This window comes from Andrena cerasifolii, chromosome 16 (genome assembly GCF_050908995.1).
Source record: "Andrena cerasifolii isolate SP2316 chromosome 16, iyAndCera1_principal, whole genome shotgun sequence".
Taxonomy (NCBI): domain Eukaryota; kingdom Metazoa; phylum Arthropoda; class Insecta; order Hymenoptera; family Andrenidae; genus Andrena; species Andrena cerasifolii.
Window position 1 is genome coordinate 2,016,707 of NC_135133.1, and position 19,808 is coordinate 2,036,514.

Sequence of the window (19,808 nt, forward strand, 5' to 3'; positions counted from 1 at the left end):
CTCTACGAGCAAACCCAACATATGAGACACGCGAAAGCTCTGGTAAACAGACCTTCCAGGAAGCTGGGGGCGACTTTTATCTGCTTGGGAGGTCGCAGTTGCGACTGCTCCTGGGGATGGTCACAGGACACACGGGAAAGCACCTGGTGCGCCTTGGGATCGGGCAGGTATCATGGTGCCCTTGGTGTGGAAAGAGCGACGAAACTCTTCTCCAATTAATAACGCAGTGTGAGGGGATGGCGGCTCAGAGATAGCTGTTGCTGAGGGCCGCCTTCCTCCCCACGGAGAATCTGGTGGTACATAGCCGTGCGCAGGCTTCTTGAGTTTGGACGACAGGCCAGTCTCACGACGTGTTCTCCAAATTAAGACTGCCCGGGTTCAGTTCAGCAGAACAGAGTGTCCGGAAATTGTCAAATAATAATAATAATAGTAATGTATTATCATACTGGAAAAAGGGATTTGTACTTTTTTCTAAAATATTGTTAAGGCAGATGCAATGAAGTAATTCAAATAATTTATTATTCCAAATATTATCTTTTCTTTTGTATTACGAAACATTTCTGCCGAAACCTGTTGTAGAATTAAGTTTTTCCGAATAATTTCGAATCTGTTTCATCTTAACAGGTACATATATATATTTTTTAACCTTGAGTTTCCACTCAGAAGTTGGGACGAGACGATGACAAGCAATAATCAGACTTGGACAAGGATAATTGAAAATACAAAATAAAAATAAAATATTTGAAATAATGAATCACTTGAATTACTTTATTACTCTTACGTGACGAATAATTGAAAGAAATTATCCTTAAATTGTATTAAGACTAGGAAACCCTTACATTGAACATTGGACCTAAATATGACAAATCTTAACTAGCTAAGGCAAGTTTCAAAAATCATCTGTGTGCCTAAAAAGAAAATTACCATGATGCAATATCAAAACACCAACTTCCACACCCCGCCTGAGCTATCCATACAACTATTTAAAGTATCATCCATACCTCGTCGCCTACATATACACCTATATAGTAACCCATTACAAAATGTAGGTACGCGAAACACGTCTCATGCTTACATTATTTTTACATTTTGCACGAACAAGACCAAATTCTGGTTCAGACAACATTTATTAATAAAAGATTTGTTACATACAGCTGAGCATAGGATTACAGCAGGTTCAAAAGTAACATACCATACATATCGACAAGTTTTTTGTAGTTTTAAGTTTCGCACATTGTTGAACGTGGTACACAGACATCCCAACTGTTTCTGACATAGTTTGTTACGCATATACAGGCAGGGTCACGTCTGCATATCGAAACATCCCTCTAAACCACGAGTATCATGAAAATTAGAGTTGCAAAGTGTTTCACGATATAATCGATAAAAATTGTGTAACACACTTACTATGACTGGACAGAATCCGCCATTCCATTTTCCATTTGGATTTTCGCAACTTGGCTCACAAATTCGTCCGCAATCCGACCAGTGTTCATTTACTGGGCATTGCACGCCAGACGAGCATGGCGGCAATGGCGGCACTATATTGGTGCTGGTGGTAACTTCGTTAGCGTCTTGAAGAATAATTATGTGAATTATGGTAAACATTGAGGACTCGCAATGCAACAGATTCACTCCCTGACTCCTACGTCTAGGGACCTAGGAATAAAATCTAACACTTGGCCAGAGCAAGGATGTTGAGAACAATCCTGTTTGTGAGAACAGAAACAAGGATTTTCTAGGGGCAGGAAGATCATGTCTCGAAGAATAGAGAGTATAAATTAAGCTTTCTAAAAAGGTTGTTTGCGAAATATCTTTCACAAGGCACAATAATTTATGTTAATACTCTGTGCGAGGTCGGCGTGTTTTCACACCAAAGAGTTTCGGCCCTGTGCTCCACTCAAAGTGTTGATACAATTATTCAACACACAATGAACTCCATAATCGTGGACTAGGATGCACTGTATTTAAAAAGGACGGCAGTAGTTCTTGTCGTGACGAAATTATCACACTTCTGGATATAAAAGTGGGTGGGACTACTCTTAGAGACCCAGACTGTGAGTGCAATTGATTTTGTGGAACAAAGCGGCAACTCAGAAATACATATTACATTTCCACTACTTTGGAGTGGTTGAAAATAAGCTAACAGCCAAGTATGTAGATCGAAATATGTTCAATAATATCTTTTTTTATTCACTTCTAAAATGTGGATTCAAACGTTCTGGATAAATCTATGAAAGCTTACAAGCAACGGCCACCAACAGCAGGGATAGCACCACGTATCGATACATCGTCGATCTATTGATTCTTTCCTTTCCTTCCACTCGATTCAAAATTACTTTCGTTTGTGGCTCGAAATCTTTCAGCGGCGCCAGTTTTTATACTGACTGTTATCGTGGCTATTATGCACATTATTCTTCGTATTTATTTTCGCGGTAGTGTTATCGAAGGATCTACCAAACCATTACGATTCATCGCCATTACGATGACCGATTACAGGTGTTGAATCATTGTTACACCTTGTATTTTCCGAGGCCGCAGATAAGTACCTAATTTATTAGAAGGCTGGGCCATTTGCGTTAGCTCTGTTTGATAATCTGAATACGTTGAGCAAGGATAGGCTATTATTTCCCAGTGATAATGGTACATAATATTTACAGTATCTAATGATAGTAGTGCAGTGTTTTTCCTTTTTATTTGTTTTTCCGTTTTGCAGTGAATTGGGAATTTTCCATTCAATACTTGGGTTCGCGAGGACTATAAATTGGACATTCTGAGGTCCTCTTTCCTCGTAGTGTGACAGATTCTTCTTCTTCAGAAAATGGCACAGTGGCTCTACATGTATTTACCTCCGCGCTCCACAGAAAATCACACAGTTACCTCAAAAACCGAAGCATCCCTAATGCTTGGAAAGACTTCAGCATTTGCAGTTTCAAGTATTCGATGGGGAGATCTTTTTGGTAGAATCTTAGACGTTTTAAGATTTCTGAGTAGCACGATACTGAGTAGTACAATATTAGGTTTAATTCTACCACTGCATTTTGGTTCACAGCAAATCATGTACACACACTGAAAAGCTCCACATACCAACCCTAAACTCATCCATTTCTACGATTATAACGAAAGAACTCCCACAATCAAATATCAACGACAGCATCCTCATCGATACAATTCACAAATGAACCAACCACGGATGGCGTTTCCAAAAAATATTAGCCATGACGTACAGAAATCAGAAATCTCTAATTTGTTTAATAAAGTACGCTAGCCCACCGATCTCGATTCGTCGTACATCGATTTCTTCCTCTCCACGGAAGTTAATTTCAGTCTGTTTCGACTAAATAGCAAATGCTAAGTACACGATTCTTTCGACCTCGGTTGGCTCCCTCCACCTTTCCATTCAAGGCCTGTGTTCTTCCCCGCCAATTGTTTTTTTTCTCGGCCATTTCCTAACCCCCGTAAATAGCGGCGGGGAACTAGTTCGACCTGTGTCGACCTAGGTGGAGCACCAACCGAATGCGTCTCCAGGTGGCGGATAGGTGGCCGGCCGGAACTCGGCTCTCTGGTCGTCGCCGAATGATTCACCACACGGTGACCGGGCAGGAGGCTTGAGGAGGGACCGTGGACGGTGATGGTTAGCCAGTGCTATAAGCGGACCCCTGGAGCCCATCAAGTCCGAGGGGAATCAAAGGCTCCGCTGCGGACCAGCTCCCCAATCCAAGGCGAACGCAATCGTGCTCAAGGATGAATGGCATCGGCGTTATGGTGTCACGAATAATGCCCTTGGAGTACTAAATGACCCACCACTGTAGTTAGGCTTACCTCTGCATAGCAGGCTCTGTGGGGGCATACCGCATACTTTCTGCACGCTTATGGGAATCACATGGACCAAAAAATTACAAATTTAACGAATAAGACTGAGGCCATGTAGGCGACAGCGGAAGAAGGGCCCTTGGAGGAAGGATCATCACCCCCGCATTCAGCGGAAGCTACCACAGTGAGGCAGGCGGAGATCGAGGTCGGGGGGCGTGCTCTCCTGCAGAAGGGTGGCGCGCTCACCCGCGTGACCAGCGGGAGAGCCTCAAGAGCCCACGAGGTGAGAAAGGTGATAATGGGAGATCCAGAGAGGGGTCCAAAGGACCATCACTGAGGCTCTGTGGGATCAACACGTTAAGGCGGCCGGGGCAGCAGAAAAAGCCACCACGGTGAAGCGAAGGGGGAAATAGAAATGAATCTTGAAATGGGCCAATCTATCTCCCCTGCAGCACTGCAAACACAAGGGTTACAGGAGGCATCCGCCTTTCGTAGATAAGCTTGCAGCACTGCAAAGCGGCGGCGGATCTGCTCTGGCACCGCATAGTGTGGCAGCACATAGAATTCTACTCATACAGGAACTGTGGCCAATCAGGGGTCGTGCAGGAGGTCTCGATGTGAAACAGGGCGTAGTAATACAGGAGCCCGGAGATCCAGGCCCAAGGGCATGTGCCTATGTGAGCAGGACAATAAACCCCCTGATGCTGGGGGAATCCTACACAAGGGATCTGACAGCGGTCTCAATAAAGATAAGAATGGGCGGGAAACGGAGAAGATGCTCAGTATACCTACCGTTTAAATTGATGAGGGAGCTACACTTGGTGATGGGGTGCAATGCTATTGGGCACCACACCATATGAGACAGCACCAATATCAACAAAAAAGGGATGGCTATGGTTGGATATCTCTCGAACACTGAGCTGGAGATTCTTAACAGAAGCTGCAAAGCCTCATTTGTTACCACCACTAGGCAGGAGGTAATCGATATTACGCTGATCTCCAGAAAGAGAGCCCAAGCAATAAAGGACTGGCAGGTGGCGGAGGAGGGGACTCTTTTAGACAACAGGTAAATCAAATTCAGACTGGCGACTCTATAGAGAGTAAGGGAGCGCAAGGGAGGCTCAGGGAAGACTCTTGGCGCTAACTGCCTAGGAGCTAGGTATAACTAGGCGTTTTCCACTACACCAACTCTGGCGATGGGGGTCTTGCTGGACCTGGCGCCTCCGCGCGCGGCCGTGGAGGCCTTGGAAGGCAGTCCTACGAATATACTTTGCGGGAAGGTGGACCGGCGCGGGAAATGGGCACACGGCTATACTGCAGGAAGTAAGGGACTCTCGCGAGGCTCTGGACTATACAGGGCGACGGATTTAATCCAGCCTATCGCTTCCAACACAGCGTTGACATTCGCTTCTCAAGCAGGAAGGACTGGCAGAAGAACGGACAACTCCAAGTGGGAGCTGCGCAGATCGGTTGCAAATCGATGGGGGCGTAGGTCTACTCTTATATGGAATGATATACAGCTTGGCGTCGCGTCGATTGGTTGGACGTCACGGCGTCATTACGCGCATGCGTGGGCGGGTTCCCCCTCCACTGAAATCTTGTGTGACGGAGAAACTCCTAACTAAGTACCCTGACGGCGGGTGTCCTTACTCGCCAAACTATAGGATGGACAGCATTCATTTAAAGTATCATCATCAAGAGGGGTTCTTCGCTAACATTGGCTCGTTGCGTCTGTGTCTCGTTCGCTTATTTTGTATTCGTCAACGTTGTCGCGTCGGCCAATAGCGGCAATACGTTTGCCCAGGGTTGCGAGGCAGTCCAGTACGCCGTACTGGTATATATGACGTCACTTGGTTTGGATTGACTTAGCGTTGATATGACGTCACGGCGTCACCAACCAAATATAAGTGTTCCCCTTCTCCTACATCGTACGACCAAAGAGAAGATATGTACGACGTCATATACGCCAGCACTCCGCCATTTATTCAATATGCCTGGCAACCCTGCGTTTGCCCAACCGCTACGATTGCGATTGAGAACGCAGGTCTTTGAGAATATACCATTCGGACCCTAGAGTTTCTCGCGACATCTTCTTATCGAATCACAGTACTTACATACAGTAAACCATTACAAAATAGGCGGTACGCGAATCGGGTCTCATGCTTACATTATTCTTACATTTCGTATGTTCAAGACCCACATCTGGTTGAACACAACATTTATTAATAACAGATTTATTACATACAGTTGGGCATAGAATTACAGGAAGTTGAAAAGTAACACAGTATACGTATTGACACCTTTTTTGTAGTTTTAAGTTTTGCAACTTGATCGTGGGCCACAGACTCCTTCTCTATTTCTGACATAGTCTGTTATGCATATACAGCCAGGTCCGCTTGTCAGAAGTTCCCACTAAACCATAAATATGATGAGAATTAGTGTTGCAAAATGTTTCGCGGTATAATTGATAAGAATCGTGTCACAAACTTACGGTTCCCCATTTCCATACCATTCCAGTTGACATGTCGCACAATGGTTCGCAATCTCTTCCGCACTCCGACCAGCGTTCATTTATTCGGCATCGCGGCGCTGTATTGGGGCTGATCGTAACTTTCTGAGCGTCTTGAATTAGAATTACGCGAATTATGGTAAACAATGAGGATTCGCAATTTCACAGATCTACAACTCCCTGATTCCTACATCCAGAGGCCTAGGCACAGAAACGACCTCTTGGTCAGAGCAAGGAATTTGAGGATACAATCCTATTTTTGTGAACAGAAACGAGGATTTTGTAGGGGCGAGATGATCGAGTTCTGAAGAACAGAGAGTACGAGTTAATCTTTCTAAAAATGTCGTTTACAAAATATGTTTTACACGGCCCAATAATTTCTGTTAATACTCTCTGTGACGTCGGCGTGTTTACACGCCAAAGGCTTTCCAACCTGTGCGCCACAAGTGTTGATAAAATTATTCAACGCACAATGAACGCTAGAGTATTTAAAAAAAGGAGGCAGTAATGCTTGTCATGACAAAATTATTACACTTCTGCACACAAAAGTGGGTTCACTGTTAGAGATCCAGACTGTGAGTCTCTTGATTTTGTGGAACAAAGTGGCAACTCAAAAATACATATTACATATACATATACTCTACTGTAGAGTGATATAAAATAAGCTATCAGCCTAGTATGTAGGTCGATATAATTCTTGAATTATATCTTTTTTATGCCCTTCTAAAAAGTGGATTTAAACGTTCTGGATAAATCTGTGAAAACTTACAAGCAACGGCCACCAACAGCAGGGATAGCACGGCGTATCGATACATCTTCGATCTGTTGATTCGTTCTCTTTCTTCCACTCGTTTCAAAATCACTTTGGTTTGTGACTCGAAACCTTTCAACGACACCAGTTTTTATATTCTCTATTTTCGTGGAAAATATGCAATAGCGTTATCGCAGAATCTACCAAAACATCACGTTTCGCCGCCATTAGGAAGATAATGTAAATACTTGTTGCCAATTTCCATGTGGAGCGAATAACAAACTTGTCTGAAATGGAGTATTTCTTGGAATTTTTACTTCGTCGATAACCGAGGACAGGTTTTGAATTATCGTTACATCATGTATCTTCTGGGGGCCGCAAATAAGTGTCTGACTTACTGCAAGGCTGTGCATTTCCATTATCTTTGTTCGATATTTTGAACACTTTGGAGCGGAATAGGTATACTATTATTATTCCCTAGTGATAATGGTATGTGAAGGGTTCAGAAGCCAATCAGGGTAAGTCCAACCTTCCCTGCAAATGAGTTACGTTGCTCAAAATTCTCTTTATTGTTAAAACTTTCAGTTTATATATCAAATACGTCGGTTCTGTTAATATATCACTAATTTTATACGCAAGCAATAGATGACGGTACTTACCACAGAATTACTAGGCAAATTTAGTGTGAAGACAATCAGTATAAGTCCCTTTAAAGGTGCATCAAGTTTATGGTTTATCTTTTGTTATTTAAAAAATAATTGTACGGCGGCGTCTTACACCATGAGTGAAAGAAATTAAAGTACACGTTCTTTGCTATCAAAAGATCACCCCTTTTCTAATAGTTAATCCGAATATTTACCTGATGAACAATTGAATTGAATAATGAATGAAAAATTTTGAACAATGAATGAAAGAAATTGGTTTGATTGAGATGATGGTAAGAGAAATGAAAACTTTAAAAAATTGTATTATATTTTTATACGCATATTTATTAACCTGTATTTTGAATATAAATATTAAATTTGTGATAATATTAATGTATATTTTTCAGATACTTTGTTAGAATTTACTGTAAATAGTGAAGTCGAGTTAAATAACAAGGACTTATTAAAATTTTCCAGTGGACATTTGACTGATCTCATAATTTTTTCATTCAATCTGATTTCTTTTAAAAAATCATGACTATTTTCTTTTGTTTCTCTTGCCGTTAAGTTCACTTGTATGCTATCTTATAATAAAAATCGCTTTTTGCATCTTTATTAGCTTTGGCATTTTTTTTTACAACTAATTTGTAAAAAGTAAAAACCTTATTTACTTCTATTTGAATGCTGATAGACTTACACAGATTGGCTTCTAAACCGACCATATAATATTATTACTTTCCAGTGGTAATAGTGTAGTACCGTCAAGGACCCAGTTCCTGATCACTTAAGAGTAACTACCGCGGGTTTTTAAACGTGTAAAGGGAAAACTTAACCAAATTTAAAAGATATTTTGTTATTTCAGTAAATCTATGTTTTATCTTTAATTTGGTATTGAAAAAAGTGCACACATAATAATAATTATTTTATAATTTAACTTTGAAAGTGAAAAATGCAAAGGGAGCAGTTTCTGATCACCTTCGCACGTTTTACTCTGAGCTATCAAATTTTGCGTATAAATTTCAAAATACTTCATAATTATTTAGTAATTTGTTAGAATAAATTTGTATCATAATAAGCTTATTATTTGGTTTATTTTCCTAAACTGATCAGGAATTGGGTTCTGGTCAGGAACTGGGTCCTTGACGGTACTATTCTTTTTTTATTTGCTTTTCCGTTTTGCAGATAATTGGGAATTTGCCTTAAATACGTGGGTCCGCGAGGGCCATAAAGTGAACATTCTGGTGCGCCAATTCGTACTTCAACTACATTTTTTTAAAAATTATTTTTAAGGTGGGTGCAATGAAGTAATTCAAAGACTATTATTTCAAATGTAGTCTTTTATTTTCTATAACAAATCATTTTTGCCCAAGCCTGTTGTAGAATTAATTTTTCCCGAATAATTTCGAATCTGTTTGGTTCTAACATACATTGTATCCTTGAGTTTGTAACAATCAGACTTGGACAATAATGATTTAAAATACAAAATAAGAAATAATATTTGAAATAACGAATCACTTGAATTACTTTATTACTTTTACGTGACGAATAATTTAGAAAATTCTCCTTAAATTGTATTAAGCCTAGGAAACTCTTACGTTGAACATCGCACCTAGATATGACAAATCTTAACTTGCAAGTTTGAAAAATCATCTGTTTACCTAAAAAGAAAATTACCACAATGTAATATTAAAACACCAACTTCCACACCTTCAAGACCGAATTCTGGTTGAACGCAACATTTATTAATAACAGATTTGTAACATACAGTTAAGCATAGAATTACAGAAAGTTCAAAAGCAACACGGTATAGCTACATATTGACGAGTGTTTTGTGGTTTCAAGTTCCACACATTGATGAACGTGGGACACAGACTCCTTCTCTATTTCTGACATAGTCTGTTACGCATATACAGCCAGGTTCACTTCTGCATATCGCAACATCCCTCTAAACCACGAATATCATGAAAATTAGAGTTGGAGGGTATTTCGCGGTATAATTGATAAGAAGCGTGTCACACACTTACTATGTATATACAGAACCCTGAATACTCGCACGTTGCTTCACAATCTAGTCCGCACTCCGACCAGATTTCGTTTATTGGGCAATGCACCACTGGACCGCGGTCGGTGGTAACTTCTTGACCGTCTTGAATAATAATCACGTGAATTAAACGGATTCGCAACTCCGTGATTCCTACATCTAGGGACCCGGGAATAAAAACTGACACTTGGTCGGTAGCAAGGATTTTGAGAACACTATCCTGCTCCAGGGAACAGAAACGAGGATTTTCTAGGGGCAAGAAGATCAAGTGTTGAAGAACTAAAAAGGTCTTTTGCAAAATATTTTTTACAGTAGACAATAATATCTGTTAACAGTCTGTGTAAGGTCGTGGACTAGAACGCACAGTATTTAAAAAAGAAGACAGTAATGCTTGTCGTGACAAAATTATTACACATCTGGACACTAAAGTGGGTCCACTGTTAACCCCTTGGCCTACCCTTTAAATTCCGACCGCCGGCACCAAATCAGCACCAGCGGTGAGCCACGCGTCGAGCCATTTCACGGTTCGGCTCAGCGTCCGAAGTTGTCAATCGCAAACTTCTTAGCCCCGTTACGCAGTTGCAACAAAGTATTTACATGCGTATGCGGGCAGGAATAGGTGAGATGAAAAAACATCGGCGAAAAGTTCAGTCGCAGTATCTACTAACCATGAGCCTGACCCTCGATGTTGCAGGCCAAGGGGTTAAGGGCCCACTAGAAGCTGATACATGTGCAGTGAAACGTCGATACATGCATCGCCTCCCAGATTTCATCATACATGTTACTACGTCAGAGCTATTCCACGTCAAAACGAATAGGTGAAACATTTATTTTCACTGATTCTCTTCAAAATTACAGCATTTGTCGATAACCTTGTAAAAACAAAGTATACTGAATCTCAACGGCCTATGTCAAATAGTTTTCGAAATATTAATGTTAAAGTTTTAAAAATTCAAAGAAAATCGGCTGACGCGCCATCACTTAAACTGTAATATCTCGGTCATTTTTAATGATAATGCCACCGTCTTGGGTTCATTTTAAAGCTGAAGGAATGCTTTCTCAAACGGCATATAGAATGTTTTGTTTATTCTTAATAAATTTAACAGTAATCCATGTTAAAATTTCAAATCGCGATTTGACGGCGATCCCACCCACGGTCCGGCTTAAAAAAAATACCATTCGATTCGTTAAGTCTTCAACTAATAAATGCCTTTTTCAAAAAAGTGGAGAGATTTTGGGAACAGTTAACGAAAAAAAATAAAACTTACGATAGCACGCACGCGTTTTCGAAACAATAGCCTAGCGTAGGAAAGTACTTATTTGTATACATTGGGTTAAAACAAATTTTTCTTTCAGTGTTTTCGGTATTCTCGAGAAAAATAGTAGGGGTATCTGCTCACCATATAAAATATTAGCAATAGTAGGTAGCAGGTCCAAGCGGTGTGCACTATCGTAAGTTTTATTTTTTTCTTAACTGTTCCCAAAATCTCTCCACTTTTTGAAAAAGGCATTTATTAGTTGAAGACTTAACGAATCGAATGGTATTTTTTTCAAGCCGGACTGTGGGTGGGAACGCCGTCAAATCGCGATTTGAAATTTTAACATCGATTACTGTTAAGTTTATTAAGAATAAACAAAATATTCTATATGCCGTTTGAGAAAGCATTCCTTCAGCTTTAAAATGAACCCAAGACGGTGGCATTATCTTTAAAAAATGACCGAGATATTACAGTTTAAGTGATGGCGCGTCAGCCGATTTTCTTTGAATTTTTAAAAATTTAACATTAATATTTCGAAAACTATTTGACATAGGCCGTTCAGATTCAGTATACTTTGTTTTTGCAAGGTTATCGAGAAATGCTGTAATTTTGGAGAGATTCGGTGGAACTAAATTTTTTACCTACTCGTTTTCACGTGGAATAGCTCGTCTTTAGATCGGTTTTCGTGTTTCAGCATCAGAAGCGGAACTGGCATCTTGTTCACCAGCTAGGCGCGCGAGCAAGATGCAAGTTTCATGAGACCTGTATCATGAAGCATGTACCAATGTTTCTCTGCAACATGTATTTAGAGACCTAGACTGTGAGTGCAATTGATTTTGTTAAACAAAGCGGCAACTCAGAAGTACATATTACATTTACACTACTTTAGAGTGGTTTAAAATAAGCTATCAGCCAAGTACTGTGGCCCGATGGAAAGAAGACGGTTGTAATGTCACAGGGGCAAGAGGGGTTCTTCGCTCGCATTGGCTCCCGCCGCCCGTGTCCCGTTTGCTTACTTCGTATTCGTCGACGTTGTCGCGCCGGCCAATAGGGATATACTATTCGGGCCCTAGAGTTTCTCGACAGACTTCTTTCCATCGGCGCACAGTATGTAGATCGAAATATTACTTCAATAATACCTTTTTTTATTTACTTCTACAAAGTGAATTTAATCGTTCTGGATAAATCTGTGAAAACTTACAAGCAACGGCCACCAACAGCAGGGGTAGCACCACGTATCGATACATCGGCGATCTATTGATTCTTTCTTTTCCGTACACTTATTTCAAAAACACTTTCGTGTGTGGCTCGAAATCTTTCAGCGGCACCAGTTTTTGTACTGTCTATTTGCGTGGCTAATATATACATTATTCTTCGTTGCCAATTTACATGCGGCGCGAACAACAAACTGCCTGAAATAGTTTATTTCCTGGACTGATAACTTTATCGATGACCGATCACAGGTGTTGAATCGTCGTTACACCTTGTATCTTCCGAGGTCGCGGATAAGTGTCTAATTTACTGCAAGGCTGTGCATTTGTATTATTTCTGTTCGATACTTCGAATACTTTGCAGCAGAATACACTATTATTATTTCATAGTGATAACGGTATATAATAATGATAGTGATGTAGTGTTTTTCCTTTTCACTTAATTTCCGTTTTCCAGTGAATTGGGAATTTTCCTTACAATACGTGCGTCCGCGAGGGTCATAAATTGAGCATTCTGGGGCCCGAATTCCTACTGTCGCAGATGATTCTTTTTCGGAAAATGAAATAATGTTTCTATATTTAAAGCAATGCTTAGAAACACTTCAGCATTTGCAGTTTCAAATATTCGACGGGAAGAACTTTTTGGTAGAATCTTAGACGTTTTAGAATTTCTGAGCATCACAGTATTAGGTTCAATTCTACCACTCCATTTTGATTCACAGCACATCGTCTACGCACATTCTGAAAAGCTCCAGATACCAGCCCTACACCCATCCAATTATAGCGAAAGAACTCCCACAACCAAATACCAACGACAGCATCCGCATCGATACAATTCCTCATCGCACGTCTCACAAGACTCTGGACCAACCGCAGACAGCATTTCCAACAAATATCAGCCCTGGCGTACAGAAATCAGAGACCCCTTCTTGATTTAATACGGTACGCCAGCCCACCGATCTCGATTCGTCGTACATCGATTCCTTCCCCTCCACGGACATTAATTTCAGTCTGTTGCCAGTAATTGCTAACTGCACGGCTCTTTCGACCTCGGCCTGCTCCCTCCCCCACCCCCCCCTTTCCATTCAAGGCCTGCTTTCTTCCCCGCCGATTGTTCCTCTCTTGTCATTGTGCTAAGGAGCACTTCTTTTCCCTTCCGCAACGATAAATATCGTTCCTGGAACGTGGCTCAGGGGGATATTCTCGTGATCCTCATGTCCTTGTTACCCACGTCTTCGCTATGATCCCGTTGCGCCGACATTTTTTACCGAAGCAAATCGTGTCCCCGCGGTTTCAGACAATCGCTTCGTTCCCTTATCGCTAGCTGGATGCATTCGCCGGGTGATTATTAGACTAATTTGCTTGATTACGTGTCCTCTGAGATGGCGGTACTAGTGGAGGCATCCTAAAGGTGTTTCATTAGTGGTTTGGGTGGTTCGAATGGGGACGCTGTGTGTCACGAGCATCCGGTGGATTTAGTGTTCTTATGATGGTTGACTTGGATTTTGGGGATTTAGATTGGACTGGTTTTGGTTGATTTACTGTTAATCTGCTGGCCCGGTTATTGGATGGGTAGGGAAGCCTTCAGTGGATATGGAAATGACTGCAGGTGTATTGGCTCATTTTAACCACTGTGAACATTGCACATAGTCAATATAAGATTTAACACTTCTGTGGAAGTGTAATTAAATAGTAGATCAATTTACCCTGAAGAAGTGTTATAAACAGTTTGAAGGGGCGCTGTGAGTTGGAGGTGGGATAAAGAAGGACTGGAATTAGTAAATTTTGGGAGTTCAATTGGCTTACAAGCCAAGTTGAATGTGAAATTCCGAGAAATTTTTAATTAACGGGGTCATTTGTTTTCTCTACGTAACAGGTTAAGGAGAGTTATTTTGGCAAATCAATGCAGTTGTTACAATTAGTGCCTGTGGTGACTTCAGTTAAAAAGTTTCATTGATGCATCGCAGCTCCTACAATTATTATGACCACTATAAATTTTCATTTCTCAACATTCATCTTTCTACTATTGATCATTCCATTTCACGAATGAAATTACAGAAATATGAATGACAGAAATAAAAACGATAACATATTGAAACTGAATTAAAGATTTATGGGATTCGCATCTCATTGAAGAAAGCAGAACAATCAATTTTCCTCATCAATGATGTCCACTACTACTGAAGAAGCTTAACTTAAGATACAGGATACAGTTGGCAAAACAAGAGTAAAACTACCTATGTTTCGGTTTCTTTTTCTCAGTATTGAATAAACATATCCTAAAATTTTTGTTGTTGACATTTTCCTCATATGATTGACTACATTTTAATCAAAGATTTTCCCTGTCCAAGCATTGTGTGAGTTTTAATCAAGGTTTCAGTAAACCTTATATTTTCCGCGTCTTTAAGGGGAGGTTCCGGTATAAAAATCGAATTTTTGTATTTAATTTTTCGAATGTTCAACCATTTAGGACTATGTGTTTAAAAGAATTTTTTGAAATTCGTAAATTTCCCGGAGTTATAGGCACTGGAGTAGCGGCAAATGTATGGGCAACACCTGTCCACTCGGCACTCACATAAAACTTTAAACGCGTTTTTCTAAAAAAAATTCTCAAAATTGGTAGAACCTGTAACTCCAAAAGTGATTATCCGATTCGATTGAAACTTTTGTTATTTTGAAGAATATACTTCTGGCTCGTGGAGAAACCAGTAAAATTTAAAAAAAATGAAAATTTATAATTTTTAAAGTCGTTGAATGGACGAAAAATATAGGGAAAAAGTGATTTCAAACTTCAAGTGTCGTTATTGTCTCAAAAAATGTAATTTTGTAATTTTTTCTACACTGCATTCCATATAAGAGCATACCGACGCTTCAGTAGTTTCCGAGAAAACGGTACATGCAGTCAAAAACTCTTATGACGGTAAACCAACGTCACCCCCACCCCCGATATTTCTACTTCAAAAGGCTACATTTTCTTTGTTTAGGACAATGTAACTACATATAACTCTATAATTATAAGAAGAAAGAAAGAAATAAATGTGTCGATGTCATTATAACACATTTTTCCTTCCAATTCAGTTGCACTGTACGACGATACAGGGGCTTTTAATGAATTTATTTTCGATTCTGAAAATATTCTGATTACCTCAACATGTCGAGGGAATGTTCTACTGAGTTTTTTTTTTGGTAATCAATATTGTATTAGAATTTTTGGTTATTTTTAACTATACCTTCCCCCTTAAATACAAATCCTCCTTTCTCAACAATACCACTTCTAAATACGCAAGCCTACTTTGTAATCACTTCCTGATCACATCAGGACTCTGAGTTCTTCGACAGAGTGACACAAGAATCAGCACATTGTAGCAATTCGAAAGCAAGAAATGCACAGACGGAGTAATTGGGTTCCCGTTAAGACTTTTCCCTGCCGTCTGTTCGCTATCTTCCGCAGGAAGCAAACTCAGAACTGTTCAGTTTGGTCAGGAAACCCAGCGTCGGCATTTCACCGGCGATCTTTATCTCCAAAGAGGGAGAGAGCGAAAAGGAAAAGCAGAAAGGCAGTTTCACTGACGAACGAGATTGATATTTCGCCCGGACGTGTTTTTAACTTTGTAGTCGTTCCGCGGGCATTCGCCACCCCAGTCCTCGCGTCCGATTGTTAGCTGGCAAGTAGGTTAAGGGGTCTGCGGCTTAATTGCGACCAGTTTTATCATTTTTTAATTGAGGCGACCGGAGTTTCTTTAATTACACGCGCGCAGGGACAGAGAAAGCTATCTCGAGCAACGTCTCCTCGCTGCACTCCCCGTTTTTATTATCTTTTTCGAGGAAATCGCGAAACCCTTTAGAAGTTTTGATGGAACAGGATCTCTGCTATCTGAATGATGGAGTATTTCAATACGTTCTTATCTTTGCGTCGGCAATGTTCCCTTTCGATCGAAGTTTCTTTCGTAGCTCAGAACTAAATGTGATCAGAAAAAATTATGATGAGAAATTTTAATAGCCGTAAATGCGTCTAGGAATCAGTAAGAGTACATAGCAACGAAAGAGTCATTAGTGGCGCGAGGAAGCTGTGTTAAATTCTTGTGGAACTCAGTAGTCAAACGGAACTTAGGTTCTCCCGCATAGAAACTCTTTCCCTCATCTTTGATAAATTAGAAAGGACGTCTAATAGGTACCGCCAATAAATAATTACATTTTGCACGTCGACAAGCTCAGATCCTGGACGGCACGTTGGGGACACCGCCGTCGGCGCAGAGAAGAATTTTGCCACGAGGAGAACGCGTAAAACGTGCCGCGTGCGCGATTGCATCGATGAAAGACAGACACGAACGATAATTGGCCAGGGAACTGTTCTCCTCGTGACAAGATCGGGGCTATTGAATTTAAAAGGAGCAATTGAGGTGATTCAGGGTGCTCGTAAAACGGGTCGATCAAATGGGGGCGACGCCACGAGGAAAAAAAACGACGAGTAAAAACGCACCGCATACACAACGAGCTTTGCTCGTTATTAGCAGCCAATAATACACGTTCCCGTTTTACGATATTGAAACGCAACACCCACGTCCCCTGCGCAACGGCAACCCGTCCCCGTGAAGGTCCTCTCGAGTAGAACGGAGAAATGTCGCTGCATAATGTTGTAGGACAAAGGCTCTTTTCGTAGCTGGAATGTCCGAGTAGAGAATTCGATATTATCGCGTGGCGAGAAAACTACGCGAGGAATAGCCCAGAAATGTACTGTCTCCGAGGCATGTTTCGCTTTGCCTAGCGAAGAGGTTGTGTGGTTATTAAGTGTTTTATTACTCACTTGTATCGACTTTATAAAAAAATAAAAACCTTAGGAGATATTAAGATGAAAATTTAATATGAAAGCTTATGCAATTATAGTATGGGTCAAAATGGACCCCCTATCCACCTCCATCAGTATATGTACACACATTACTGTATAATATAAATGGGTACATATATTATTTACATGCAAATAAATTGCACAAAATGTATCTAAACTGAGTCAAAATTGGGAATACTATTTTTTATTAGAAGTCTCTTGCTTCGTGTTGTTTGCAAGATCGTTTATATCAGACTGATAGTCGATTGCAATGATCTTTCTCTGTCAACTGTCTAGTCTTTTCGACGTCGCGCCGACAATCTCTCGCGTGTCATGTATTTGCCATCCCTGATCTAAGGGCTAAGAATAATTTGTTCCATCCAAGGACATTTTCACACTAGACACTTTGTTGACTCACGACCGGAGTTTAGAGAATATTCACACATTTTCTTCCTTCCTCTGGCTTTCTTAAGGGATTATGCCTAGTCAGGCGGTCGAAAAGAGGCGAATATTTGTGAATTTTTTTTGAAGAAGCGGAAGCGTATATTTTTACAAAACCTTTTGCGCTTAAAAGAGCAACATTTAAAGAACATTTGGTAATTTTTTCGTAGAAAAATATTTACGTTTATAATAAAATAACAAGCGACATCCAAGAAGCATTTTTTAAAATTTGCTTTTGCGGTGAGCACTATCATTCGGAACCAGATTGTCTAAAATCAAAAAACAAAAAAGATTTTGTTAGTATATTAACGTATCCTCAGGTTGACGGAGAGAATTTTCCGAAATATTAAGTTAAAACAAAATGGCGGCTATTTTTGCAGGAAAAAATCAGGATTTCAACTTTAAATAGCCGCCATTTTGTTTTAAATTAATATTTCGGAAAATTCTCTCCGTCAACCTGAGGATACATTAATATACTAACAAAATCTTTTTTGTTTTTTGATTTTAGATAATCTGGTTCCGAATGATAGTGCTCACCGCAAAACCAAATTTTTAAAAATGCTTCTTGGATGTCGCTTGTTATTTTATTATAAACGTAAATATTTTTCTACGAAAAAATTACCAAATGTTCTTTAAATCTTGCCCTATTAAGCGCAAAAAGTTCTGTAAAAATATACGCTTCCACTTCTTCAAAAAAAATTCACAAATATTCGCCTCTTTTCGACCGCCTGACTACGCATAACCCCTTAAACCATCCCCATCTCTGCCAAATGAACATAGGTGTCTGGAACACAGTCGTGAGTTACAGAAGTGTCTGGTGTCACAGTAACCTAGCATTCCTTCCCTGCACCCCTTCGCTTCCCAAACTTAATGCATGAAAATTCCCGCAAAAGACAATCTGCCAGCCCCAAGCTGGAGAAGCCGATAAGAGAGCAACAGGACGCGTAATCGCTGGAAGGAAACGGATGCTCGGCCCAGTTCCTTCCGCGCACGCGCGTAAACGCGCTGAAACACTTGGCGATCGCCACGCTACACTTACGAAATCGGCGGCATTGTATGCGCCGAGGCGAAAAAAAAATGAGGCTCTGGCCTGATATGATAGGTATGCGGGATGCGACCGTGACGGACACGTTGCCTACTCGTATGCAGATTATTCAGATGAATCTCCTGTTTTCTGTTTTCCAACCCCCCTTCTCCCCGAGGCAACGGAACCTTTTTTATTCCAGGCTAATGTCTGCTTACACCTTGCTCGTTCGCTTCAGTCGAGTACATTTGCTAAACGTTCAACTACCACTTTTTTTTTTACCGTTTTAGCCAATGTTAGCTGCAGGGTGCTCTGCAGGAAAGTCTAAGTGGGCCTGCTGCCTTTTTAGATTTAGCGCAGTACATTGAGATTATAGGAGTGGTAACGGAACACAGTGAGTATAAGAAGCGCGACAAGTAGCTAAAATATAAATATCGTAATGCAACATTCCAGTTAATATTTGTCACTCATAATGAGAGCAACGGTGTTTAGAAGTTTGACAATGTAAGGATTCTGGGGAAAATTTGTGAGTTCGATGTGCTGATCAACTGGCAGTCATGGCAATCGAAATGTTAATGGTTTTATTAGCTTGGGATTATTTGACCATGAATTATACCAAAATCGGATTTATATATGAGGGTATAGGTACAGCGAACAGTAGTGCGGTCCCTAGTGCGCATTAGGGTGGCTCATATTTAGACGTAGCAAATTTTTTTTTCGTATTTCCTTGCTCCCATCCCTTGATATGGTTCCATTTTACAAAATAAATATTCCCTGAAGAAGATTATTGCAATCGGACAACAGGAAAGGATGCCGACCAGGCCTTAAAGTTCAGAATAAGTCAATGGTTAGGATGTAAAGAATTTCTCAAAAATGGTAAGCCGTATCGAAATTTTGTTCAAATAATACTAAAAGAGCGTTCAATTTTCTATAATTACTGTATATATAATTTTTTCGTGCTCCCAACCATTTTTTAGATAATGGCGTTTGAATATAGAGAGATCCGCGGCTTGCGCGTACCACCTGCGCAGTGTGACGAATTGTCTGTACGCGCGCAGTGCGGACCTTTGTATATGTATTCAAACGCTATTATCTAAAAAATGGTTGGAAGCACGAAAAAATTGTATATACAATAATTGTAGAAAATTGAATGCTCTTTTAGTATTATTTGAACGAAATTTCGATACGGCTTACCATTTTTGAGAAATTCTTTACATCCAAATTATGGATGAATTCTATACTTTAAGCCCTGGTCGGCACCCTTTCCCGTTTTCCGATTGCAATAATCTT

At 40.4% G+C, this 19,808-nt stretch overlaps 4 protein-coding genes across 5 annotated transcripts in view; all 4 read right to left on the bottom strand.

Annotated features, from left to right (window-relative positions):
- Positions 1-19,808, bottom strand: part of LOC143377874 (uncharacterized) — a 247,871-nt gene that overhangs the window by 41,247 nt on the left and 186,816 nt on the right. The gene's annotated exons all lie outside the window — the stretch shown is intronic.
- On the bottom strand, positions 1,109-2,374 carry LOC143377620 (venom serine protease inhibitor-like). The gene is made up of 3 exons (XM_076829107.1): positions 2,246-2,374; positions 1,408-1,574; positions 1,109-1,328 (listed from the first exon to the last, which is right to left on the bottom strand). The coding sequence occupies exons 1-3, from the start codon at positions 2,289-2,291 to the stop codon at positions 1,221-1,223; spliced, it is 321 nt and encodes a 106-aa protein (XP_076685222.1). The 5' UTR covers positions 2,292-2,374; the 3' UTR covers positions 1,109-1,220.
- On the bottom strand, positions 6,015-7,453 carry LOC143377621 (venom serine protease inhibitor-like). Its single transcript, XM_076829108.1, has 3 exons — positions 7,092-7,453; positions 6,305-6,435; positions 6,015-6,225 (listed from the first exon to the last, which is right to left on the bottom strand). The coding sequence occupies exons 1-3, from the start codon at positions 7,135-7,137 to the stop codon at positions 6,127-6,129; spliced, it is 276 nt and encodes a 91-aa protein (XP_076685223.1). The 5' UTR covers positions 7,138-7,453; the 3' UTR covers positions 6,015-6,126.
- On the bottom strand, positions 6,015-12,669 carry LOC143377622 (venom serine protease inhibitor-like). The gene is made up of 4 exons (XM_076829110.1): positions 12,219-12,669; positions 9,742-9,863; positions 9,568-9,662; positions 6,015-6,139 (listed from the first exon to the last, which is right to left on the bottom strand). The coding sequence occupies exons 1-4, from the start codon at positions 12,262-12,264 to the stop codon at positions 6,127-6,129; spliced, it is 276 nt and encodes a 91-aa protein (XP_076685225.1). The 5' UTR covers positions 12,265-12,669; the 3' UTR covers positions 6,015-6,126.